Genomic DNA, 27230 nt, shown 5'->3' on the forward strand with positions numbered 1-27230 from the left:
TAGAGAGAGCAATTTTGTTCCGAGTTATGATGAAAAATAAGTTAAGTTATGGTGAAAAATGTTAAAAGTTGAGTTATGATGAAATATGTTAAAATGACGATACAGTAGTTAGGTCATGACCTTAAAAATTAGGTCACACCCACATTCTTTCTATTCACATTATTGATGCAAAATTGCATTCAAAAAGGTCCGAGCCAGTTCTAAGATACGGCTTGGAAATTGATGCAGTTTGTAAATTTGGAGCGGTGAGAGTGCAGGAATAAAAAAATAAAAAAATAAAAAAAAATTCGAAATGGTGGTTTCGTACTCCTAAGCCATCTCCTTGAGATGTGCTGGAACAACAAGGCACGTGGTGGCAGCAGGTTGATCAGCATCTCAAGGAGATGGGGATGGGCCAGGCATCTGCCTGGGGGATGGCAAGGTAAGTGAATCTCTCCATGACCTCAACATCCTCATAACACACAGGTACAGACAAGATAGCAGCATCCATGATGTCACTGAAAGCCTGGATCTTAGTTTTAACCCAGGAAAACGGTAATCCCAGCAGCTCTGACTCCTCATTTAGCACATCGAGGGCCCTCAAAAGGATATCCAGAGTCTCCTCAAGGTTGACTGCATCATCTGCGAAGTCAATGTCAAAGATCTTGACATTTCCAAATGATGCACCACAGCTTGATCTCTCTGACATCCTCCCCGGAATCTAGTCTATACAAGTGCTGAAAAGTGTGGGGGCCAGCACACACCCCTGAAGAACTCCAGTAACAACTGTAAATAAGTCAGAGATGGTATCACCACATCTCACAGCACTCTCAGCACCAGAGTATATTTCAGACATCAGATTGATCAGTTTTGGTGGCACCCGCCGAAGAGCAAGAATCCTCCAGAGGGCATCCCGATTCACAGAATCAAACGCTTTACAGAGATCAACATAGGCTGCAAGCAGCCCCTACTGAAACTCTCATCTGCGTTCGGTGAGGACCCGAAGAGCAATTATACGGTCAATCATTGACCTCTTTGGTGAAAAGCCTGACTGCCCTGAGTGCTGGTGCTCAAGCAGATGGTGGTGAACCTGATCGAGAATTATCAAGACCTTCCCCGGCACTGAGAGCAGCGTCACCCATTGGTAATTGTTGCAATCCTGGCGATCACCCTTCCCTTTCCAGAGAGGGAAAACAAAGCCCCCTCTTCCAGTTAGCTGGGCTGATGCCTGTGTTCCAGTCCACAGAACTGCATGCAACGACATGAGTACAGCATTTTCACCAGCCTTGAAAAGTTCAGCATGGATGCCATAGATCCCTGGAGATTTATCCCATTTCAACCGGTTCACCGCAGCCTATGTTTCCACAAATGAAGGTGGATCACAGATGATTGGAGGGTCAGTAATCGGGATGGTATGGTGATGGTGAACGGTGATGGTGAAAGGATGGTGATGATGAACCTTTTGAACCCGACACTCAAGAATCACACCTTCTGAACCAGGGAGACTTAAATGATCTTGTAAGAGATCTCTCGCTGTCAAAGGCGAAGGCAGAGCTGCTTGGATCAAGGATGCAGCAGTGGAATCTACTTGAACCTAACACCAAGATATCCTTGTTCAGAGCACGTCACAGAGACATGGCTGAGTTCTTTGAGATGGAAGACACGATGACATTCTGCAGTGACATCAACGGTCTGTTGAAAGAACTTGGGTGTGATCACAATCCTGCAGACTGGCGCCTCTTCATCGACTCGGGGAAGAACAGCTTGAAGGCTGTTTTGCTCCACAATGGCAACGAGAAACCATCAGTCCCACTGGCTCGCGCGTTCGGCATGACAGAGACCTATGAGACTATGCGGCAGCTGCTTGATTCCATCAAGTACAATGACTTCAACTGGCACATCTGTGGAGACTTGAAAGTGGTGGCGCTGTTGTTAGGGCTGCAGTCAGGCTACACGAAATACATGTGCTTCCTTTGTCTCTGGGATAGCAGAGACGACAAGAATCACTGGATGAAGAAAGATTGGGAAGAGCGAAAAGAGCATGTACCTGGTCGACACAACGTGAAGCATGTCGCCCTTGTCGACCCAGCCAAGGTTTTCCTTCCACCACTCCACATAAAGCTCGGCTTGATGAAAAGTTTTGTACGGGCAATGGATCTGAATGGGCGTGGGTTTTTATACCTCAAGGAAAAGTTTGGCAACACCTTGTCAGAGGCCAAGATCAAGGCTGGTGTCTTTGTCGGACCGCAAATCCGACAGATTATGAAGGACGAAACTTTTCCGACAACTCTAAACCCCAAAGAGCTGGCAGCGTGGAGGAGCTTCAAAGCTGTGACGGACAACTTCTTGGGGAACGAGCGCGCGGACAACTATGAAGAAATAGTGCAGCAGCTGCTGGAGTCCTTCAGGAAACTTGGCTCCAGGATGTCCCTGAAAATCCATTTCCTACACCAGCACCTGAACTTCTTCCCTGACAACTTGGGAGCAGTCTCGGACGAGCACGGCGAGCGATTCCACCAAGAGATTTCACTCATGGAGACGCGTTACCAAGGGCGGCACAACCCGAACATGATGGGCGATTTCTGCTGGTTCCTGAATCGTGAAACTGACACAGAGCAGCACAAACGCAAAGCCAAATGCCTAAAGCATTTTTAATTACATTCTAGTGGAGTTTTTCTGTAATTTCTATAATTTTGAAGCATTCATGATGAAATAAATGAATAAATGAATTTTTGTAAATTTCATTGAAATCCTGACTTCTAGGCAATGGGAATATTTCTGTTACTGAAAATCCTGACGAGATACAGCAAAACGGTTATGATTTTTGAAATCAGCGTACCCAAATTAGTCTAAATCACTTTACACATCTCCAGTAAAAAATTTTTGTTGTTCAGTGTTATCTGAGCAAAGACCTTGTCCGACACTGAGAGCAGCGTCACCCCTCGGTAGTTGTTGCAGTCTTGACGATCACCCTTCCCTTTCCAGAGAGGGATTACAAGGCCCCTCTTCCAATCAGTTGGGATGATGCCTGTGTTCCAGGCAGAGCACAGAACTGCATGCAACGACACGAGTGCAGCATTTCCACCAGCCTTGAGAAGTTTAGCATGGATGCCACAGATCCCTGGAGATTTATCCCATTTCAACCTGGTCACCGCAGCCTGTGTTTCCACAAGCGAAGGTGGACCACAGTTGATTGGAGGGTCAGCAATCGGGATGGTAACACCCCTGACGTCCAACTCGACAGCTGGTGGATCAGCCTGGTACAAACGCTCAAAGTAACTGGCCCAGCGAGCCTTCAGTTCGGACTCCTCTGCCAAGAGCCTCCCACCCTCTGCTCTAACTGCAGTATACCAAGGGATGGGCTAGGATGAACGCAATGCATGAATTCCCCTGTACTGTAAGCAGGATGAGAATCACTTTACCACAGGTGATGTTCAACCCCCTCACAGATTCCTCGCACATAGGCCTCCTTGTCCACCCTCAGTGCATGTACAGTTTTACGCCTCAGCCCTCTCATTCAGCCTGGCCCTGCGACTCTGGTCAATGGTATCCAGTGTCCCTTGAGAGACAAAATTATTCTTTGCCCTGCAGTGAGTTCCAAGACGTCCACCGGCAACATCAAGGACGGTGGTCTTGAAGGGAATCCACGACTCTTCAGGACCTCCCAAAGCACCCAGACCCCCCAAATCTCTACTCAGCCTGTTTGCAAACTCCTCAAATACCCTCTCATCCTTGAGCTTGCCAATATCCAGCCTTGGCTGGGATGGTATCATTCTCCCGCATTTATAGTGCAACTTCAGAGTTGCTACAACAAGCCGGTGGTCAGTATTGAGGAACTGAGCACTCCGTTAGACTCTGCAGTTCTGGATCATCCTCCAGCAACCATCAATGAGCACATGGTCAATCTCCTTTGCCGCACCGCCGGCGTTGGAATACCAATTCCATCGATGAGCTTCTCGGCGCTGAAACCATGAACCAGCCACCCTAAGTCCATGACTTCTTGCAAAGTCAAGGAACTTAGTGCTATTCTGGTTCATAGTTCCTGACCCATGGGGACCAACACACACCTCATAACCATCCCTATCAGTTCCAGTCGATGCATTGAAATCCCCCAAGACTAGAAGTGTATCTCGTCTGGGGCACTGATCAACCACAGACTCGAGCGCGGTGTAGAATGCGTCCTTCACGCTGAGATCACTCGTCTCAGTCGGAGCAAAACCAGAGACCAGGGAAATGACACCGAAGGAGTGATGAATGCTTAATCTCATAATACGCTCGTTGACCGGTGTTACCTCAATTATCATTGGAGTCAGCTTATTGGACACAGCTACAGCAACTACTTGGGAATGGTAACCATCAGAGCTACCAGACCAATAGTAGGTGTATCCACCCTCTATGATCTCGCCACAATCCGGTCTCCAAACCTCAGAGAGAGCTACAATACCGATGTCCAAACACTTAAACTCAGATGATAACAGAGACAGGTGTTCATCCTCTCTTAGGGATAGAACATTCCAGGCACCCACCTGAAGGGACCGCCTCAGGTTAACCCAAGGAGGCCACCGACTGGTGGACGACACCTCAGTACCACTCCGACACACTCTCCCGCAATGTCACCCTGGATGCTTTTCCTCCTATCATCAAGGAATTGGGGGCTCCAAGGCTTTGCCCCAATCTTGTCATCCGATAGCTGCCATGTGAAGGGCAGCAGCACAGGAGGTACTCCCACGGGAGTGGGTTTTCAGTTTTATTTGTGTTTTTTGTGTGTTTTGTGGAATGAAGTGTTTTCTGGTGGCCGGAGTGCAAATCCTGCCACCAACCTCCTAAAAACATTAACCAAACTGCAGGACAACGTCCGCAAACACAGTTGGGCACTAGATATGGATGGCCGTTGGCTCACAAGGAGCTCCTTCAACGTTTGACAGGTTTTGTTTTCAATCCTGCTGGGTGTCCATATCATACATCCTCCTCACCAGGAAACCTGGTGGGGTAGACAGTTTATTATCCGACAACCCGACTATGAAACAGGTTAGTACAGGTTTACATGGTACCTGTCGGAAGTCACAGATCTAATCTGGCCTGACCTGACAAAGAAGAGTTCAAAAGGGTCAAAAGGTAATCTGAGGTTCTCAAGGATCTTATATAGCCTGGTGTTGGCTTTGCGGGTAGGGTGGCTGACTTAGGATCCTAGGGTCCTGAGTTTCAGCCCCGTTGGCCACTGAATTAATACCAGGTGGGGTTGACTCAGCCTGTCATCCTTCTGAGGTCGGTAAAATGAGTACCAGTGTACAGGTAATAGGGACACTGCATCAGCGGCATAGCCGCATCCCTAACCAATGATGTAACCAGCAGCCATAAGGCTGCACCTGGCACAGAGAGAGAGAGAGAGGGGGAGAGAGAGAGAGAGAGAGAGAGAGAGAGAGAGAGAGAGAGAGAGAGAGAGAGAGAGAGAGAGAGAGAGAGAGAGAGAGAGAGAGAGAGAGAGAGAGATCTTATGGGTCTTAAATGGCCATAGGATTCTAATGGGTGTCTCAGTGTTATAAAGGGTCTTCGGGTTTTAAAGGGTCAAAACGTTCTTAAAGGGTCTTAAATGGTATTAGGGGTCTAAGGGATCTTCAGGGTCTCAAGGTTGTAAAGGGTTTTAGCATTCTAAAGGGTCTTAGAGGCTCTTACGGAGTCTAAAGGGGTCCAAAGTGTCAAAGGGTCTTCAAAGGACAAAGAGTAAAAGGAGTAAAACAACTGTCCCCTCTCTACCCCCACCCCAACCTTTCTTTCCAGTTCTTCAAAGCAAGAGGGCATTAATGAAATTAAGAGTTTACATTTAATAATGATATTAAATTCAATAATGATCAAGATCAAATTAAAAGAAGAGGTTAAACGAAATAATGATTAAGATCAAATTAAATTCAGAGGTTAAATTAAGAGGATTAAGACGTTAAAAGGAAATAACGAGGAAACATTGATGAAAGACTCTCACAATATGTGATGGACATACAAACACCGATCACATTTCGAGTTAATTCGTGAATCGTCTCATCACGTCCTGGATGGAACTAAAGAGGGCTCCATTAATTTTTGCACATCAACATCATGAATCATCATGCCGAGTTTCAAAACGATCCGTTGAGTCGGGAGAAAGCAAAAATAAAAATAAAAAAGGGGTGGGGGGAATAGACCCACATTGCCTGACGAAAGGTAAGACTGACTGGCTGACTGAAGTACAACACATGGCTCCAACAGTCCTTATCGACTTCGTCGTAGATGAGCGAATGATCCATAGTTGCATTGTTGTTATAGTCATCAATAGATTATTGTCATACATTCACCGATAGACGTGATGTAAATTTTATTCATGTAGAACTAACAGAACTATTGCAAAACATTGGCCGGCATTTGGTTCTCGACAAGTCAAACAAGAGTGGCCTTCTCTTTTCAAGAAATTCGAGTTCAGGAAATGTGTAAAGATTTAAAATCAGACCGGTGAGTCTGTCTGGCAGATTTTGGACATTTTTTCCGGGCCACGTATTACATCAAATACTTGTATTCCAAAGCGGTCTCAGGACCCCAAGGACCTCGCAGAAACAGCAAAGCTTTCGAGGCATGAGCACGAAACGTGCTGTGTGTGTAGAATATACAGGAGATGGAGGAGGTTTGTTATTGGCAAGCAGCGTGGTGGGCAATCAGTATTCACATCCAGGCTGTCGGCTTCCTTCAATTTCAATTGAGTCACCTTCGCTGAATGTCACATCCAGAGCACCGCAATGTTTTCAACAATGTACATCTTGCTGAGAATTGGCCAAGAACTCACGGATTGAATCAGGGTGTGCACTAACCAAGTGCGTCATGTTGATTTGTAGAGGCATAGTGCACACTCGTCAGAATGATTGCCCAATCACGGCAGGACTTAGACACGCAATTGGAGAATTAGAAAACATCATTCTGCTGCAAATCCCTTCGCTCGGTATATGGTTGTAGTAATGAGATCCGGCAGCACCATTTCCATCGTTCGCTCGATGCCGGACAACATAGATCTTCTACGAAGAACAGCCACGACTAAAGTTCCATTGTCTAACAACATATATTATTATCTCGTGACAGTTATACAGGACTCACTTTGAGTTTTTTCTGATACACCAGTTGATTATTCTGGATGGAAAACCAGCGCCTGGAAAACAAAGCAAGGGCAACAATATCATTATTGGATGACCAGAGCAAAATTATTTTGACAACCTGTGACGAGATGTCAGGCACTCACCTGTTCCAAGTTTTAAAGGCATTGCTGGCCCGTTTATACAGGTATCCCTCCATCACGATGCCAGTCAAAGAGTCCAAGTTCACATCCATCTTACCATCATCGGCTATCTCCTGCAGTGCACACAACACTCAGTTCCGCAATCATATCCGCAAGCTCAAGCTCCCAAATCTTAATGTTTTTAAAAAAAAATCTTTATTTTAACACCAACAGTCCAAAACACATGCAGAGTGATTTTATAAAATCTGAAGATGATGACCACATTCAGGGCCGAACAAAACACACGAGAGCTTGAAGGACTATTTGAAATGTGTACAGCTTGTTTTTAAGGTCAGGAGAAAAAAAAAAAGAGAAGAAAAACATCATGGTTGGCGAAGACAGCATCGAAGCAATTAGTGCAATCCACAGTTGGCAAGGAAACCGCTCGAAAAGCAGCGCACACAGGAGAAGCTTTGGCTCTTACCAAGAGAATGCAAAGGTGAAAATGTTGCCCTATATTTGCCCCATTAAATTCTGTTCTCAATAGGAATTAGAACAACAATCAAGCTTCAATCGCTTGTTTGTAACTCAGCAGCTGCAGACTTGAGGTAAGAACAGAAAATAAAACAAACTCTTCAAACAAACACCATTTTTATCCCCTTTTTCCTGAAGGTCCAACCATCTGTATCCACTCAACCTGCTCCTCTGAGGCACAGCCAAAATTTCCCCTTCTTTTTCCTGATGCCTTTTCATTTCTTCCAGCCACAAACTTCTCCTATTGCTTTCTCCAGCCAACAAGCGAGATCTCTGCTGTGATTTGCCTTCCATCTTGGCCTCACCAACACTATTGCAGCGAATCTTGGCCTCATGGAGGTTGTCGTTCTTCCATTGGTTGGCAGGCAACCAAGAGGTAGCTGGCAGGCTCGAACTTCATTGACGTGCCTCAGTGCACACAACTGCCGTTACCCTTTCAATCTTCTGCGTTTGTATCGCCTTGCTCGTCATTTGTGACAGGCGGTACAAATGACTGTACATCTCACTATGTTGGTGTGTAGTTGAAGTATCACCCTTAAATATTGTTTTTTTTTATCCCATATGAGAGAGAGTTCAGGGTGCACCCTTAACCCTCTTAATGTCACTCTCTCCTTTAAGCCAATATGAAACATGACAAGTAGATTTTGATCCATTCCTATTGATATAGCATTGAAAGACTTTTGTTGCATGAATTAAACCTCTTGTCCCCCCCCTCCCCCTGCCCCTACATTCTTACTTTTGAAACTCTTGTAAAAACCCTGCTTACAAATAAATGGTCACTCATATTATCAGAAATGGATACATTTGAAAACCAGGCTCAAGAGTTTACATTTTGCATCCCACTAATAGGCCAGATCTGGATCCGAACCAAAAGCAAAATATAATTGGCTTGTTCTTGTCATCAAACTGATTCATCCACAAAGTTTTGTCATAACTCGTTCACAACTTATTGAAATATCCTGCTCTATGTTGTTTTGGCCACATCTCTCAATGGTGAACAATCACTTTTTTAAAAAAATAATAAATTATTGGATCAGCATGCAGATTCGTATCGTCAGCAAAATCGAATCAATATATCCTTGTCACACACCCAAACTGTCCACTAAGTTTGTCTGAATCTGCTCATAATGTTTTGAGACATGCTATGTATAACTTTTAGTTTCATCACTCAATTGTGAAGAATCATTTAAAAAAAAAAAATTATCGGATCGGGATCCAGATCTTTACTAAAATCAAATCAATTCCTTTTTGTCACACACCCAACCGACCCACCAAATTTCATCCAAATCCATCTACAACTTCTTGAGATATCTTGCTCACAGACAAACAGACAGGGGTGAACACATAACCTCCATCCACTTTAGGTGGTGGAGGTAACTAGAATGCCACTCGGTGGAGCGCATACCTACACCAGGCTGAACGGTTTACGTTTTGTATCCCACTGATTGGTCCATATGCAGATCTGACCTTTCGTCCTCGTCACAAACCCAAATCTAATCGGCTTGTTCTCGCCACCTACCCAACCCATCCACCAAGTTTTGTCATAATCCATCCGCAGCATTTTGAAATATCCTGCTATATATCGTTGTTGGCACCATCTCTCAATGGTGAAGAATCATTTTAAAATTTTAAAAGTCTTGAATCCGGATCCAGATCATCACCAGAATCTAATCAATTCGTCCTTATCAAACACCAAACCTGTCCACCAAATTTCATCCAAATCCATCCATTATTGTTTGAGATATCCTGCTCAGACAGACAGACAAACAAACAAACAGACAGACAGACAGGGGTGAAAACAACACCTCCATCCGCCTTCGGTGGTGGAGGTAATTAAGCCAGGAAATAATCACGTCACAAAGAAAGGCCCAAATTCAATTGAAATTTATACAATATGGTTAATACTGTTTCGGACTTTGGGTTTGAGGTGCTGTTAGGGTGATTAAAGACACGACAAGAGGGGGAACACTCGGGTCCCTCTCAAATGACCAGTCCTGAGTCTGCCGGGCACAGATAACTCCAGGTATCAGCAGGTTGCCAGGCAACCATGAACGCCAATTGGCACAGCCAATCCGGGCAGGGTTGCACTAATTCGCGTGATAGCTTACCTGTGGACGGCCGGTCAACTAGGGTCACGTACCCTCAGCGCACACTCGGATTACTGCCGAGCGATACAATGAGTGTGTGCTGGCTAACAAGAGCAAATCCGGTGGGGTATAACTTCCCGGCTGAACTGATGTGCAGACCATGCTGGACCAATGAAGGAAAAGATGAAATGAACTGGGTACATTTATAACAATCAATTTATTTAAACACAAGGGTGAGGAAAGTTTGTGGCATATTAAAAAGGGGTTTATTCACAAAATGCACAGCAGGGGAAAGCAAGGAATTTGTGAGTGAGGCAAAAGAAATGCAAATATTTACAAAAAGAAAGAGGACACAGAGCAGAGTTAACCCGATATAACCTTGTACAATCTTATATTATGCCAACATAACAGGTGCCATCACACACACACGCACACAGACACACACACCCAAGGAAGCGAGAGAGTTCAAAAAGAGAAGCAGTTGAGGTGTCGGCGACCTCGTTGTATCAGCGGCATGGTCAATAGACCTCCGCAACCCAATCTCTTGGGGGGAGGAGGAAAGAAAACTAGGGCGTCTACGGTGTGTGAATGGGAGGTGTAAAATGTAGTGCAGCATGCTGCAAAAGAGGACGTATGAAGGTGCGAATCGGTAATGCTTGTTTGTGCAAATCGATGGAGAAAAAATGTGTGAGAGATCGCTTAACAGGGCGCGTGTAAGAAAGTCTGTATGTGTATGATTAATGATAATGACTGTTGAACGCCATCAATCGCAAGCTCTGATGATCAGGGGATGACCCGGCAAGGCTCGCTCCATTCTGCTTGCTTCGCTCATTTGCGCTGCACTCAGCTCAGATGATGCTCGGCTGAGCAAAGGCTCTGGACGAAGGTCCGTAGAGACTTTCCTGATGTGCTCTTTTTTAGAGCCCAGAGTGGAGGAGGGGCCAAAATGTGGATCAAAAGACCCTCTTGGCATTTCTGAGATCCCCATTTGCACATATGCATTAGCCCAAGCCGTAGTCACACTCCGCCAGACTCTGGAGTCGAAAATGGCCTCAGTTGCTTCTCAGCCTGGCCACACGACACAGCTCTGTAATTTACATTGGCCGAGGGTTTTCAACAATGCTCCCAGGACACGAACATGCACTGGACTCTGTTTGAGTGTTGCTATCTAGCAAAGCACCAAGGCTACCCTGACATCATTGAAAAAGCCCCGGCGCACATTTGCGCTTCAAGTTATACGCCAAAATACCCTGGCTCCTAATGTCCTTCATTAGCGGTTGTGGTGAGGGTGGTTTATAGCGGTTGTAGTGAGGTAGAGGAAGTGCTGTGGCGTTTGTGGTGAAGGTGTTGAAGCATTGGGAGTGGTTGAGGGAGTTGTGGTGATGAGGTCAAAGTGGTTGGTCACGGTTGTGGTGTTTGTGGTGAAGAGGTTGGTCATAGGTTGTTGCGTGGAATTGTAGGAGGCGTTTGTAGTCATCATGTTGAGCATTGTAGCGTCGTGGTGTGCATGGTGAGGGTCTGAGATGAGGAGTTGGCTGGTTTATGGCATGCCGTTTGAAAAGGAAATGGTGCGTGGTTTGAAAGAGGGCACTACAGCATATCCTCATGACGTCACTGTCCATCCTGTGGTGCACTTGCATGCATTGCAGGGTTCGTGTGTGAAATAAAGGGATCAAGTGAAATGATAGGGGGTTGAAGACCTAACAAAGCCCTCCACAAAGTATGTTGTCCCTTGTATCCACGAGTCATGTGGAAAGGGCTAACTAAATTAATACCAATGAAATAACTGTCTCAGGATCACTATATGTTGGATGCCATTGCCTCGGATGAGTGCTGGCTTCGCAGAGCCGCAGCAATACTTTAGCTGAGGATGTTCATTTTTAATCAACATAATGACAAGGTACAGCATTTACTACAAGCAAGAAAATAAGGGGTGAAAGATGAACCAAGGAGTGGGAACATCACAACTGCATCATGATGAAAATGTTGATAAAATGGAAAAGACAATTTGACTTCAACCTCCACTGCTGAGGTGTAATCAAATAACTGACCAAATCCAGGACCGGAGTATCAGGAGGAACAAATAGACAAAGATGGAGTCATCAGGAGGAGCCTGAATCGGAATTCAGGTTCCTCCTGATGATTCCATCTTTGTCTGTTTGTTCCATCCAGGCACAGCCAAGTGAACCTTCCAAAAACTATTTGCAAGATTCACCCCCTCCATAGACAAAGAAAAAGAGAGAGATGAAGGACAGAAAAAACACACACTCACTCACACAAACACACACACACACCAACAGAAAACACCCACACTACATACCAACAGAAGGCATACAAGCCACACACCAACAAAAAGCACACACATCCCCCACTCACACCAGAAATACCTTACCACTTCTTACCTTACCTCCACAATCCACACAATAAGACACTTCACAATGCAGTACTTGGGAATATATAGCCTGGTGGTGGCTTAGTGGTTAGGGTGGTGGCTTGGGATCCTAGGGTCCTGAGTTCAAGGCCCATTGGCTGCTGAATTAATACACCAGGGTGTTGACTCAGCCTGTCATCCTTCCGAGGTTGGCGAAATCAGTACCAGTGTGTACTGGTGGAGGGGCACTGCATCAGCGACACAGTCGCGCTTCCAAGAAATGATAGCTACCCCCACAGCTAAGCTGCCATACGCAAGAAGAAGATGAAGTACTTGCGAATTCAAGTGTCTGCAAGAGGGGTTTTCAAAATGCTGATGAGGACCATCAAGAGATGCTAAAATATTTATTGTCTAGATTGCAACTTAGGAAGAAATGTGAATTCACCATCTCAATCACAAATCCAAACAACATTGAAGTATGACCTGAAAAACACCTCAATTCCCCCCCCCCCCCCGTGTCTTAAATTCAGTTATAGCTATGATTCCAAGGGAATAATTATAATGACCGATTTCAGTTAGGGAATTTCACTTCTCTAAGAACAATGCAGTCAGCACTCTCTTTCACACTGAAACGGCAAAAGCAGTGGAAATAAGGTTTGGAATCCTTCCACATCCCATCTGTTTACCAGATTTGGACCCCTCTGATCATTTCCTGTTTGCAAAACTGAAATAAACATTTATAGAAGTATACTTTTGGCCAACGATCAAGTCAAGCAGAGTTAGGATGGGAGTAAGTTAAGGGTCTTTTCATTCAGAGTAGTTTACACATCACATGGTCTCAGCGGAAACAGCAGATTGGTTCAACTGTGAAGCCCCTTTTTCTTGGGCAGTACCATGATAGCACTGCATTCTTTTTTGGGTCTTTGCAAACTTTCTCGTTTGCAAAGAAAACTTTGAGAGAGATTAGAGGGAGTACCAAGATGTATTGGAGATAGAGGGGTACAAGGATTATTGGCAGAACTAGCTGGTTAGATATATATATATATATATATATATATATATATATATATATATATATATATATACTATATATATATATATATATATATATATATATATATATATATATATATATATATATATATATATATATATATATACTATATATATATATATATATATATATATATATATTGATGGGTGATTGTGTATGTGTAGTGATGTCAGTGAGAGATCTCATCAAAAACGTGAATGTGCGGTCAGTGTTTATTATTTTCTCACCCTTTCACCCTCCACCCTCCCAATTTTTTTGTAAATATCATGGTGATGTCCTCTTGTCTGCCTGACTGTTCTTCTCCCCACTACTTCACCTCCCCAGTGAAATTAAGTAAATAAACATATGGATTGAATTTATTTTGTGTTGATTTAAAAAAGCACTAGGCAAGGCCAAATTTCCTCCTCCTGTGTCCGAGTTCCTTAAATTTCCTTGTTTCCTGTGGACGAGTATTTTGATTACAAGAAGAAAAACAAATACACCATGTACTCTGGTTACTTAAAAATTGTAATCATTTCAAGCTCATGGTCAATCACATAATGTTTTTTTTGTTTTTTTTTGATCTTCAATCCCACTGGAGTCTCATGTCTCTGCAAAGGCCAAGATCTTTAAAATATTTATAAATCGGCAGATTCAAAGAAGGCATATATAAATTGACATGACAGCCGATTACACGCTTATTTTATAAAAGAATTTAGAATATTTTCCCAGACAACCACCACTCACATGTATGTACTCTTCTGGAAGATGTGGGCATGCACAGGCAAATGTTTAAGGAACTTTTCTGGCATTGATGGAGATCATGTTGAAAAATATTGATTTCAACCTTCTCGAAACTTGTTTTCCAACACATCATGGAGAAAGTGTAAATAAAATACAAACATCCGTCCAAGATGTACTGCGAGAAGGTTCAATCAATCCCTGTGATATCATCAATGAAATGGTGATATTTCTGGCTCTAAAATAATTAGAAACTGTTATTTTCACCCAAAACCACAACACAGTGAGTTACATGATAGTAATGCCAAATGACAGAACTGTACTTAAAACAAATGAATCATTTGAATTACTCAATAAATTTGAAGCCCCCCATTTTATGGAATCCGATAGGATTTCCACAAAGGTTATAGATCTGTAAAGATGTTCATGAAGAAAAGATGAAGCTAGCATTAATGGCCAAAGTCAATATAAAAGAGATAATGATAGTGACCGGTTATCAAAAGGCCCCATTCAGCAGATTATGGACTGGCAAGGAACATGACTGTACTCATGCTGGCAAGGAACAACGCTTTCTTGTGAAATATTCTACCCTGATAGAAATGGGTTGAGAAATAGCACAACTACAGAAAGGAAAGGAATGCGTGTCGGGAGACAATGTATAACACCATAGATACAATGTATCTATTAGCATACAGCTGTGGCCTAGTTCAAAACACCACCTGTACTGCTAAGTGAATGTATCTCAAACTCAAGAAGAAGAAAAAAAAATTCTTCAAAAAAAATTAGCTTCTTTGCAGATCGCATTTTCAAAAAACATGAATCCATAAAAAAAGTAAAAATACATAAAAGAGACATGACTAAAATCTCATTATTTGGGTGTGCAGCAAAGTTTCAATGCAAACTGTTCTTTCAAGAGTCTCAACTTGAACAAGCACAGCTATGAGTGTGTCATTTTAAAAACCAGAGTCCGTGCATCACAAGTAAAGCGATCAATTGGCATGCAACAAGAACTGTGGATGGCGATTCGGCATATTTTCAGCTACAACAAAAATGAGGATTCAAATGCGCAAGGATTTTCTTCAAAATCCATGCATTGCCCCAGATAATGTTAAACACAAGACAACAGATAATGTTTATGCGCACTATAATCAACCTCTTTGTCAAAAAATTTCAGCCCGATCCGTCAAAAACTGTATGACTAGTATGCAATTATGTAGCGACCACCCATGTCGCCTACCGGTTTGTATGTTTGTTTGTATGTAATGGACAGCTCTGGAGGCCAGAGGAGTCAACCGATTTTGATTAAACTTGACAAGTAGGTTCAGACCAGAAACTAGTTCTATGCTTTTGAGCACCGTTGCTATGGACGCCACTGTTGCCTAGCAACGGGACGTTGAAATGTTTGAAAAATCCTAAAAAAAATAAATTCGAAAATCAAAAATCGGCTTCCAGGCTTTTATGCGCACTATAATCAACCTCTTTGTCAAAAAATTTCAGCCCAATCCGTCAAAAACTGTATGACTAGTATGCAATTATGTAGCGACCACCCATGTCGCCTACCGGCTTGTAACACTTTTTATTTGTCAAAATATTCCAATGCGACAATACAAATGTGCATTTTTATGGTGTCCTAATACTTTTGCACAGCACTGTTATTTTTCTCCAAAATAGGTAAAGATATTCGAATGAAACAAAGACAGATACTAACATCAACCTTTATCCGACCATAGTGCATATTTATTTCTCAAAATAATCACCACTGCGACCCAAACATTCCAACGTTTAAGTAGTTTTATGATGACATCATGATAGAACGGTGCGTCTTGATAACTTAACCAGCACTTCAGCGGCCTCGACCTCATCGCCGGAAGTAAAATGTTCTCCACAAAGGAGTCCCTTCTGTTGAGGGAAGAGATGAAAATCTGACGGAGACAGGTTGAGGCTGGTACTCCATTGACTGTCTCTTACTCTCATTATCGTAATTATCTTACTCTCACCCAACTCTCATCGAGTCATTCGTTCCGGTACAGGGATTTTTTCCACATGTTGGACGAATCTGTAGCTGCCACTTCCACTTCATGAAAGCCAAGTTTTCTGAACCAGATTTGCCATTTTTTTCTGTTGTATATTAGTTCCTGTGTTTCTGTTTGTGTATTTCGCCCAATTTACTGTATTAAATAATACCTTGTTGTGCTGCAATGTTGTCGAATTTCTTTTCATGGTGTTCAAGTCCTACTCCTCGAATAGCCGCTGTGAAAATTCTGTCTGAAAATTCTGAAAATAGCCTTTGTTTTTGCGGTGTTCCTCATTTTGCTTCTTTCTTCCCAGGTATATATTTTCTACCTCGTCAATGATATCCTAAAAAAAGTTTATTTTTTTTCACTGCACAACAATCTCATTCTACTTTAATTTCCTTCTTGCCTGGACTTCCTGTACTCCATTCTTTCATTATCACTTTTCTCAACACCTCCAAACAAAATCTTCATTGAATATAAATGCTTTTTCCTTCTTTCTTTAAAAGCATTTAAAAACTTTTTTAAATGCTTCACTTTCCTTATTTTTCTGTCAGGGGTACCCCACATGTTCTTCTTCTTCTTCTTCTTCTTCTTCTTCTTCTTCTTCACGATTCCAAAACTGTTTGTCAGCCAAGCGCTTGGTGCTGGGTGGTCTTCGTCTTTTCCACTTTATCAACTTGGTCCACCAACCCTCCTCTCGCAACTACAGCACCACCTTTCTCTGTGCCTTCAACAATAATTCTTACCACCCATCCCATGACCTTTATCTCCGTTTGTCCAATTTGGAAATTTGTAATCAGCATGGATCCACCTCATGTCCCCTCTTTCCGTATCCCCCCACACCTCACCCTCTCAATTGCTCCCCTTCAAAGATTACTCCAAACCGCACCCACTCAAATCATCCCCCTCACTCTGCAAAGCCTCCCTCCCCCCCCCCCGCCTCGCCATCCTGCATGATTCTTACGCCTCCTTCCCTGTCTCTAAATAAGCGGACATCAAACACGTGAAGCATCCACTTCAACTTGACAAACCTCCAAATCCAGGCTGCTGCTGATAAACCAAACATTAGCTGTGCAACAAAATCCTATTGATGTCCCTGACTCGTCAGTGTCTCTCCACAACTATTGCCTCCTCTGATTTGATAGGCCTGAACTCCGCTCTGGCTGGGGAGTTGTACTTTACATCAATAACTCAATTTCTCTTTGCCATTGCACTGATCTTCCACCTACCAACCCCCATGAGTACCATTACCCTCATCTCCCCCCACCCCCGCTCCAACCTCTTGTTTTTCTGTGTGTTGTACCATCCTCCAAACAGTTACGACTTCATCAACATCTCTCTCGCAGATAACACGGACCAATTTTTAACCACGAATCCCAACTCTCTCCTCCCCATATGTGGCGATTTGAATTGTCACCATGCAAACTGGTTGTGGGTACCTCTCTCAGCAGCTATGGCACTTCAGCAAAAGGACTTCTGTGACTCCATGATACTGATTCAATCTGTGAACTTTCCCAACCTGGATTTCTCCCAATGGCAAATCCTCCCATCTGGACTTTGTGACAACAAACTTGTCTCCTGCTATTCTCTGCTCCAATTGGTTCATCTGATCATCTGCTTGTCAACATCTGAGATCTCTTTTATCGACTGCTGCTGATATTAACTCAGCCTGGGAATTCTTCCACAGCAACGTGATCGCTCTTATGCACACATCAATCGCATCTCATCTTCAGTCATCCTACTCTTCATCCCGCCTACTCTTCATCCCACCCATGGTACACCAAATCCTGTGCCGAGGCAGTTGCTCTGAAATAACTTGTCTTCTCTTCCTGGAAAGCAAACATGACTGAAGGCAATTTCAACTAATTCCACAAACACTGCAACAAGTCTTAATGTATGTGTACTCTCAGGAGAGCCAGACAGCATCTGTCCAACCTCATGATTGAACTTTAAAAATGGTCTCCCTCACAGAAAAGTTGTTGGCACCTTGTTAAATCTGTCTCCGGAGTATGCTTCCCATGCATCCCTTCCCTCACTTCAAATGACAACACAGCCGACACCGCTCATGAGAAGGATGAATGCCTCATTTGCGTGTTTGCTTCCAAATCTTGTGTCCCCAACCCTTCACTCTCTACCCTCCCGTCCCAGTCATAACCAACTGCTCCGAGACTCTGTGTCTTTTGTACCTGAGAAAGTGAAGAAGTTTCAGGCAACCCTCAACTCTGATTCTGCAACTGCACCGGACAGCATCAGCTCACTTGTCCAAAAAACCTGCTCTGCTGCTCTTGCATATCCTCTTTCTGCTGTTTTCACCCCATCATTTACCCTCGGTCATCTTCCATCTGCTTGGAAATCAGCCAACATCATTGCAATCAGCCAAACCGATCCCCTTAACGACAGACCTATTAACTTACTTCCTATCGTCTTCAAGGTCATGTAATTCATCATCGTAGTTGAAATGAAATCTTTCCTTTTCTCTAACGGCATCATCTCAGATCAGAAATTTGGATCCAGACAAGGTCACTCTACCTTGGACGTGATGTTCCTCCTCTCCCAATAATACACGGAGGCCCTGAATGGCAGATATCAGGACCGTCTCTCGAGACATATCTCGAGTTTTCGATATAGTCTGGCATCCCACCTTGCTCCCAAAACTCTCTGCCTATCGCATTCAAGGCCGATGACACTCTTTGGTTACTAACTTCCTCCACTCTCGTAGCCAACTTGTGGCTCTCAATGGAATCCTTTCATCTCTTCTCCTTGCTAAGGCTGGAGTTCCCCAAGACAGCGTTCTGGGCCCAGTCCTATTCCTAATCTTCAACGATGATCTCCCTAACTGCATGGAAAATCCCCTTTATCTATATTTTGATGATTCCACATTTTGCCTGATATCCCTCATCCTTCAAATAGGCAGGCAGCAACCTATTCTTTCTCTTCAAATCTTGACAATATCACAAGCTGGTCCAACAATTAGAAAATGTCTTTCAATCTCGACAAATCTCAGACTCTCACTCTCTCTTTCTCTCTCCAAAATTATTTACACCAAACCCTCCCATCTATTTTCTGAACAATCCTCTAAAAGGAAGTTCAGTCCCTCAAACTCCTGGATTTCACAATCAGCCATGATCTTTCTTGGGCCAATCACATTTCAAAGTTGGCCTCCAAAGCCAGTCACTGACTGGACATCCTGCGTCATACAAAGTCACTTGAACTCCCATCCATCTACAAGACTTTTATCCACAGTTTGATGGAGTACTGCTCTTCCTTGTGGGCTGGGGTACCCCAGCATCATACCTTTTCAGCATGATGCCGTGGAAGACAAGGCCATCAGGATTATTGGAATCTTACGCAATGAAGCTGAGTGTATGGGCCCATGACTTTCCCATCGCATTCAAGTCGGTGGTCACTCTGTCTTCCACCACCTTCTTTCTGGTCTTGCATCCTCTGCTCTTTTCGTGCTTTGTACACCCCCCCCCACCCCCTAGTTTCTGAAAGTATCACGTGGTCCAACATCAACCCCTGAATCTCTAAAAATCCCGAATCACTGCTCACCTCCACTCATGTGATCCTCTTTTTTTCCCACCTGCTCTTCAATCTCATAGTTCCCATCAAGTTTCCAGATCTGCTATTTTGACAAATGTAGCACGAAGACATCCAGTGTAAGAATCACGAAACTTCACACCCAGTGGTGGAAGAACTAATGAGTGGACTACGCTTTGTTTTATTCAAATGTCTTTTACCTGTGTTGGAGAAAAGAATAGGAGGCATCAACTTTTCAACATGCCCCAGGTGCACATCACTGCTTATATTCATAGCATAAACCGACCTCAGGAGTACAACAACTGATAGGACATCACAAAACATGAATATGAATGTCCTCACAGAACATAAGAAGCTGACAAATAGATGATCATTTATAAAAAGGCAAAATAACAGGAAATTAATGTTCTGGGGGGAGGGGTGGGGGAGGGAGGGATCCTAAAGGGATGCAGCGTTATGCATTTATTTACACTTGCAGGAAGGTGGGCAGATGTTGACCACAAGGGTTTGATCATAGAAAAAGAGCCACAAGGTAGCAAGTGGCAGATAGTGATGCAGTGTAGAAATGCCAGGGATATGAAGATTTCAAACGACATTGCTCCCGTCATCTGTCTGCGCTGAAATTGCTACTGAGAACCCCTTTGTCTAAAACTAACGGTTGCCTTGAATCTCAAAATTCTTTCTTTGATATACTGTAATACGTGATCATTCCTCTCCGCAAATACCCACTCCATTGCATGACAAAAGAGGGCCTTGTAATACCATCTCTTTGAATCCTTTTGAGTCATTGTGACCAAAGAGATGAGCTGTGATGGAATGTGAAGAATATTGATGACGACACATGAAAAATAAGCATCAATAATCTGCTTGATGAAATAAAAAAAAAACATTAGCACATGATATGAGATGGTGGTGTGACCGACAATAATTCAGTATAACTGCATACTGTATATAACCGTATTCAGTATAACAGTATAACATGTAAAAAAGCAAAGCTCATGCAAACCCAAGCAGGCTGGCATTGCAGCTTTGTGATGATAACTTTAAAAAATATGACTCCTCCAAAGTGCTCCATCAAAATGGCTAACTTGTCTTTCTGATATAAAATACATGTCTCTGCCTACCAGGTTCCTGCTTGTAAGCAAAGTATACTGCATATCAAATGGAACTCAATAATAGGATTATGACCGGTAAAGAATCACACTTCTCCTCTCAATGATGTTCTGCCTCTACTTGGCATCTCGTAGACACTTCCTGATGTTTTTTTTTTTTTTCAGGGAGCAGTCAAAAAAGCGTCCGTGGTGTAATTACGTTCGCCTACAAAACGTTATCTGCCATAAAAGATCACAAAGCGTTCATGTTTCAGGCCTTGACCTTCAATCGAGATTACGACGTGGTACAATTAGCTGAAGAATCTGTTATGTAAGATAATTATCAGCGTAATTTAGGGTTGGCAGGATAGTTCGGAGGAAGGGCACCCACCTTTGAGCTGTCTAGTCTGGGATTGAGTCGTGACTCAGCTATAAACTGTCACACTGGTGCTTCACAGGCAGGGTTCCACATCAATCAGTATGCCATCCTTCGGATTGGACAATAAGCAGGAAACAATCTGCCATCATTGTTCATTGCTGTTGGACGTCAAGTATCCTATGGCATCTTTCACAAAGAGTGGGTGAGTTCCCACCGGCACCTTGAACAAATTCCCAATCCCTGCCCAAACTAGCTCCGGTCGAACATCAGGCCTGGCCGGTCGATTGGTGAAATAATTGGGTGAACCTGAAATGCTCTGTAACCCAATGACTCAAAACTCATGGGACATGACTGATGATGATGACGACGACGACGACGACGATGCATAGTCTGCGGAGTTTAACCTTGAAAATTTGGCCTTTATCAAGTATCATTCACATGGTATTGCAAATAGTTGGTTCTAGTTTTTGTCCAGAGATGAGCACAAATAAATTCAGGAAAGATAATTGAAAAAGATGGAATTTCTTCATCAAAGCATCATTAATATATAAGAACTAGATATAAGAACAACAGTCACATGCCAAAGGGAAATTCACCATATGACACTGCTTTTGTCAATTCTTACCTGTAGTGTGGCCTGAAAGCATAAAAAAAAACAAGGTAGGACAAAAGGGAAGAGAAGAATAAAAATGAGAATTCGTCAAACACATGTACTATCGTAAAAGCAAATGGTTATCTACAACGCAAGATAAAAAAAAAACTGCAGTTCAACAAAAATGGCAATGACTGAAAGAGTTATGCACAACATATTGAGAACAAAGTGATGTTCATATGGTCTGGCATTGACATAACACAGCGGTCGTTGTGCAATGTGCTGGATCTTTCAAAAACACATGCTGAAAATGATACGAGAATATCTCAGACGTCAAAAAGAACGATCCAACTTTAAAATCAGAATTGGGAAACAAGATCTTGGTTCCAACCCGGAACAATTGGACAAAACCAACGACCCAAACACAAAGCAATTACAATTACGAAAACTTTCCAAAGCACACAAAGGTAAAGATTGAGTCTTCAAATTAATAGTGTTGGCAAATTATAAAATAAATTTTAAAAAAAAGGCTTTCATTAAAACATGTGGGATTCAAATGGGATATCCCCACAACTCCGTAAAAAAATATTGGATTTGTCTTGTTTGGAGTAGGCCGAATGAAGCAAAGAGTGGCAAGCAATACCTGTTGCTGAATGAGTCCATGTTTGTGTTCCATCTCACGTTTGTCCTTTGCAGAGTCCACTACAAGCTGATCCAGCTGGAAACACAAAGAAATGAAAATGTTTGAAATCACAATCACATTCACATCAAGTTCATCCGAACAACCACTTGAAGTACAAGTTCAAGCATCAATAGGTCTGCATGTTGTATACCTCTGTTAAAATAGGACCGTGGGTCCTGAAGCTCACCTGGATCATCAGGAGCAAGAGTCACGCAACCCCCCCCCCAAACCCCGCAGACCGCTTTAGACCCTGATTTTTTTTAATGCCGTGAACAAACTTTGGTACATCATGGGTGATGAAGGTTTTAGTCAAGTTCCCTCTAAATTGTGTGTGTGTGTGTGTGTCGTTTCGAAGGAGAGAGCAAATACCTATTTTGGGGGTGGGGGGGGTCAACTCCCCACCCACCAACAGCCCCATTAATGAGCACAGATTTTGATGTGGTCAATATACCTTCGTTAGGTATCAGATATGAAGCTTGTGGCCAAGTTTCATCAAAATCATGTGTTTGGTTCAAGCGATAATGACTGAAGTGTTTACAGACTTACTGACTGACTAACTGACTGACACCTACAGACACTGCTTGATCACATAAGCTCACCGGATTAAAGTCTAGATAAGCGAAAAATTGATTACATCATGTTATTGTTTTCATAGTTGTTCTCAGAAGTGTCTGTTCTGAGTCTGAGTGGTTGGCAGTTTAATTCTGACGCTGGCCAAAACATACCAAAGATTTAAAGATAGTATGTGCTGCTTCCCTGCTTGGACCTCAACATTTAAAGGAGAGAGAGAGCACACACAAATCCAATGGAGGAAGGAAACTTCTTAATTGCCACACTGAGTGAAAAGAGAAAAACGACGTCTTAAAAGATGACCAGGAGTGCCCCAGGAAGTTAAGTCCTTCCCCTAAGCTCAGCAGTAGTGTTTTCTGAAGTTGTCCAATGTCTCATGTATTTATGTGTATGTGTGCATGGTTTGTATCGCAACCTCTCCATGAGCCGAAGACCCTGTAAGTAGATAAATAAGTAAATAAAGTCCCCATCTTACACATATATGGCTGTCTACTGGACTCTGTATCCTTCTCAACCGAGAAGGTCGATAAAATTCTGTCCAGCCTTGATCCTGTTTCGGGGTGACGGCCCTGATGGCGTCAGTGCCCATGTTCTCAAATCCTGCTCTATCGCTCTTGCATTCTCTTTGCTTGCCTTGTTCAGTCTGTCCTTTGGCCACCTCTCATCAGCCAACAAGTCATAAACATCACTCCCGTCTCCAAGAATGATGCAAAGTCAGATCCTCTTGACTATAGATGAGTGAGCTTACTTTCAATTGCAAGCAAGCCATGGAATCCATCATTACTGCGAATGTCAAGTCTTTCCTGTTTTCAAACTGGCTGATCTCTGACCATCACTTTGGATTCCATCCCAGTCAAACATTAGACATGCTTCTGCTCCTCTTTCAACAATGGCTGAAGGCCCTCAATCTCAAACAAGAGGTTAGGATTGTCTCTCAGGCAGATATATCAGGCATTCAACACAGTCTGGCCTCCTGCTTTGCTTGCCAAGCTCTCTGCCAGTGGCATATAAGGCCATCTTCATTCATGGATTTCTGACTTACTCCACTCATGCAATAAAAAGGTGGCTCTCAATGGAACCCTCTCTTCCCCTCCATGAGTGGAGGCTGGAATGCCCCAAAGCAGTGTGTTGGGCCCAGTTTTGTTCTTCATCCATATAAACAACCTCTCCATTTCTCCGGAAAACCCTTCCTTCCTTTTTGCAGATGACTCCACATTGTAGTATCCCATCCCACTGCGAGGCAGACTGCAGCTGCATCCATATCTCTCTATCTCTCTATCTCACTCTCATTCTCTCACTCTCTCATTCTCTCGCTCTCTCTCTCTCTCTCTCTCTGGAATTTATTATATGTTTCTCTGATAAATGCAACATGACCTTCATGCCTGGAAAATCTCATCTCACTGCACCTCCGGAAGGATCATCAAACTAACCCACCTATCTATTTCATTGTCAGCCACTGGTAAAGGTTCAGTCTCTTGAACTTCTTGGCCTCACCATCAGTCATGGCCTTTCCATGGCCGAACACATAGCAAAGCTAGCCAGCCTCTAAAGCGAGCTGCAGACTGGGTATCCTGCGTTGATCCATGTTTTTCCTTGGAATCTCCCACAACTATTTATTCATCCCAAGCCAGCCACCCTAACCACTAAACCAGCACCAGGCTTCAATGAAAGGATGTACAAAATGAAAGGTCACTGATTGCAAATGAAAGGTTTAAATGGTCGATTTGTAAAGGTAAACGGTCTGAAAAGTTTTAAATGTGTGAAGGTCAAATGGTCTTAAGGTGTAAAAGGTTGAAAGGTATAAAAGTCAAAAGGTCTGAATAGGTCGAAAGTGTTGAAAGTGTCTTCAAAGGTCAAAGGATCTAAAGGGTATAATTTAAGGTCGAAAGAGTTGGAATTGTCTAAAGGGGTCTAAAGGGCCTAAAGACATTGAAAAATGGTCTGAATGTCAAAGGGGTCAAAAGTGTATTAAAAGGTCTAAAAGGTGTGAAGATCTAAAGGTCTAAAAGCCAACATGTCCAAAAGGGTCTAAAGAGCAAAACATGAGTCTAAGGGGTCTTAAGGGTAAAACAAGGTATATATGGTCTTTGGGTTATAAGGGGTCCTAAAGAGTTCTAGAAGGTCTCAAGGGTGTAATGGGGTCTTGGAATTCTAATGGGGTATATCAGGTATTGGGGTTCTCAAGGGTCTAAAGGGTTCTAGAGGGACTGAAGGGTGTAATGGGGTCTTAGAGTTCCAATGGGGTATGTAGGGTCTTTGAGTTCTTAAGGGCTTAAAGGGTTCTAGAGGGACTGAAAGGTATAATGGAGTCTTAGGGGTCTTGAAGGTCTTCGGGTTCAAAAGGGTCTTAAGTTATATTGGGTCCAATGTAATTAATACACCTACTCATGTTATGTGCAGACAAACAGACCCAAATGCAATACGCTATCCTCTGGTGAGGGTAACAAGTTCAAAAAAAAAAACTTGGTTACCTCCAAAGATTTCATTTCTCAAGATTTATCATCATTTTCAAAAATAGATTTTCCACAGACATGGAAAGTTCCCCCCCCCCCCAAAATGTCATGATCCTTTTCTGTAAATTATTCATTTTCACAAACACTCACAATTCTGAACACGAACAAGGCTCATCATTGCATAATTCAAAGCACATCTACAAAATGATATATAGAATGCCCCAGATGTCTCCATAACTTTCACAGGCCTGCACTCAAACCCATGAAACACTTCATGTGCACAGGTTTCTTAGCGAGATAACTTTGGCCCTTTACTCATTCCACAGTTGGAGACAATTAGGGAAAGCATGAGACAGATTGGTTGACCTGAGCGATAAGTCATGCAGAGCTCGCCATGTCCCTCAAAGGAGGTTTCACGGAGCTGGAGGCCCCATGGCACTGGGAGATGTTAGTCTCCACAAGGCCACTGTGGAGGGTGCCAAAAGTCCGCTCTGGTCTTTATTTGGATGCGAAGTTCATTGGGCACCCACCACAAGACAGTTCATGCAAAATGGATTAAGATGATTTGGGGATGCTCTCCACCATGTCCGTATCATTGCTCCTGATCCATTCGCCCCTCCACGAACACAGAGATGACTGGAGCTAAGGCTTGGAGTTCCACCCAGCAGCAATAACACAAACGCCCCATTCCAATTATCATAACAGAACCAAATAGAGAAAGAACCATTCCAATTGCCATAATAGAACCGGAACCAATAGACGTGCCAGACCTAGCTCGCACTCCTTGGAGCATGTGGCCACACCTTCAGGGCTTCTTGATCCAGGAATTTGCACACACCCTTTTGGGTGATTAGACACCTTTCATGGAGGCGTGATCGCCTGGTGATCCATCAATTTGCATGCGACCTTCTGGCCCAATGGACGCTTTTCGTGGGGATGTGAATGCCTGTTGATCCACGTATTCCCCCTGGCTTTGGAGTGCTTTGCTTTCCCCCTGGTGCAACCGAGTCCGGATGGCACTGGTAAGAGTTCTGTTCTCTTGGAAGGACAAAAAGGATGTACGGAGAAAATAACATGCAACAGAGAAGGGGCACTGGGGTGTAAGCACACTAGGGAATGTGGATGGTCTACCGATTGCATACGCAACACATCTTTATGCACACAGAGAACGGTACGCTTCATTAAGAAATAACTGACATGATTCGCAGGATTATTTAACCCCTAAGGATAATTTCCGTAACAATGTAAAGCTCAATTCATGTTTGTTTCTTTGTATGTTTGTTTAAATATGCTTTAAAAAACTTTTTTTTTTAAACTTCTTTTAAAAAATCCAACCAAATTTTGCATGTGGCCTAAAGGCACCCCAAGTATGGTTTCTGTCAGGGTAGCGTATCTTGGGGGGGTTCAGGGTAGAGGGAAGACACCAAACCTCTCTCTGTAAATGTGTATCATATAGCATCACCCGGTGGTATCCGGTATTACAAATCTTTTTCCTCTTATATAAATAGAGTTTAAGAAACTTAACAATTTGCATTACGGTGATGTTTAAATTTGAGCGCGAATAATTTGGAATTTAAAAAAATGTTTAATTTTACTCATTTTAAGAGGTTCAAACCAAAGAATCCAACAGTGAGCTTCGCAGTGAAGCGGAAGTGATTTTTGCTCACACCATATATAAGCAGCAAGGATGGTTGATGAAGGTGATGTTCGCCGACGTCCAAGCAGATGGAAGATGACCTCGGGTAAATTATAGAGTGAATAGAGCACAATGTTTGCGAAGCACAACATGCTGTATTTTGATTAAATCCCTGAGCAAAGCGATGGGTAATTTTGCTCATTAAAATATAAAAGAGCTCGATGATTGATTCAAAAAGCGTCGCGTTATTAAGCCATGGTGTTATTGTCGGACCAGAAGCAGTCACTGGAGACCAA

At 43.1% G+C, this 27230-nt stretch overlaps 1 protein-coding gene across 7 annotated transcripts in view; it reads right to left on the bottom strand.

The window, feature by feature from the left end:
- The window catches only part of LOC147018294 (arf-GAP with coiled-coil, ANK repeat and PH domain-containing protein 3-like), a 192234-nt gene that overhangs the window by 41993 nt on the left and 123011 nt on the right, over positions 1 to 27230 (bottom strand). For all 7 annotated transcript variants that reach the window (XM_085897822.1, XM_085897825.1, XM_085897827.1 and 4 more), the window contains exons 9-12: positions 22237 to 22311; positions 21627 to 21638; positions 7235 to 7344; positions 7093 to 7144 (exon numbers count right to left, since the gene is read on the bottom strand). In XM_085897822.1, coding sequence (XP_085753948.1) covers positions 7093 to 7144; positions 7235 to 7344; positions 21627 to 21638; positions 22237 to 22311 — 249 coding nt within the window. The remainder of the gene's footprint in view (positions 1 to 7092; positions 7145 to 7234; positions 7345 to 21626; positions 21639 to 22236; positions 22312 to 27230) is intronic.

This window comes from Eptatretus burgeri, chromosome 10 (assembly GCF_056783735.1).
Source record: "Eptatretus burgeri isolate ZD-2024b chromosome 10, Ebu_testis_v1, whole genome shotgun sequence".
Lineage (NCBI taxonomy): Eukaryota > Metazoa > Chordata > Myxini > Myxiniformes > Myxinidae > Eptatretus > Eptatretus burgeri.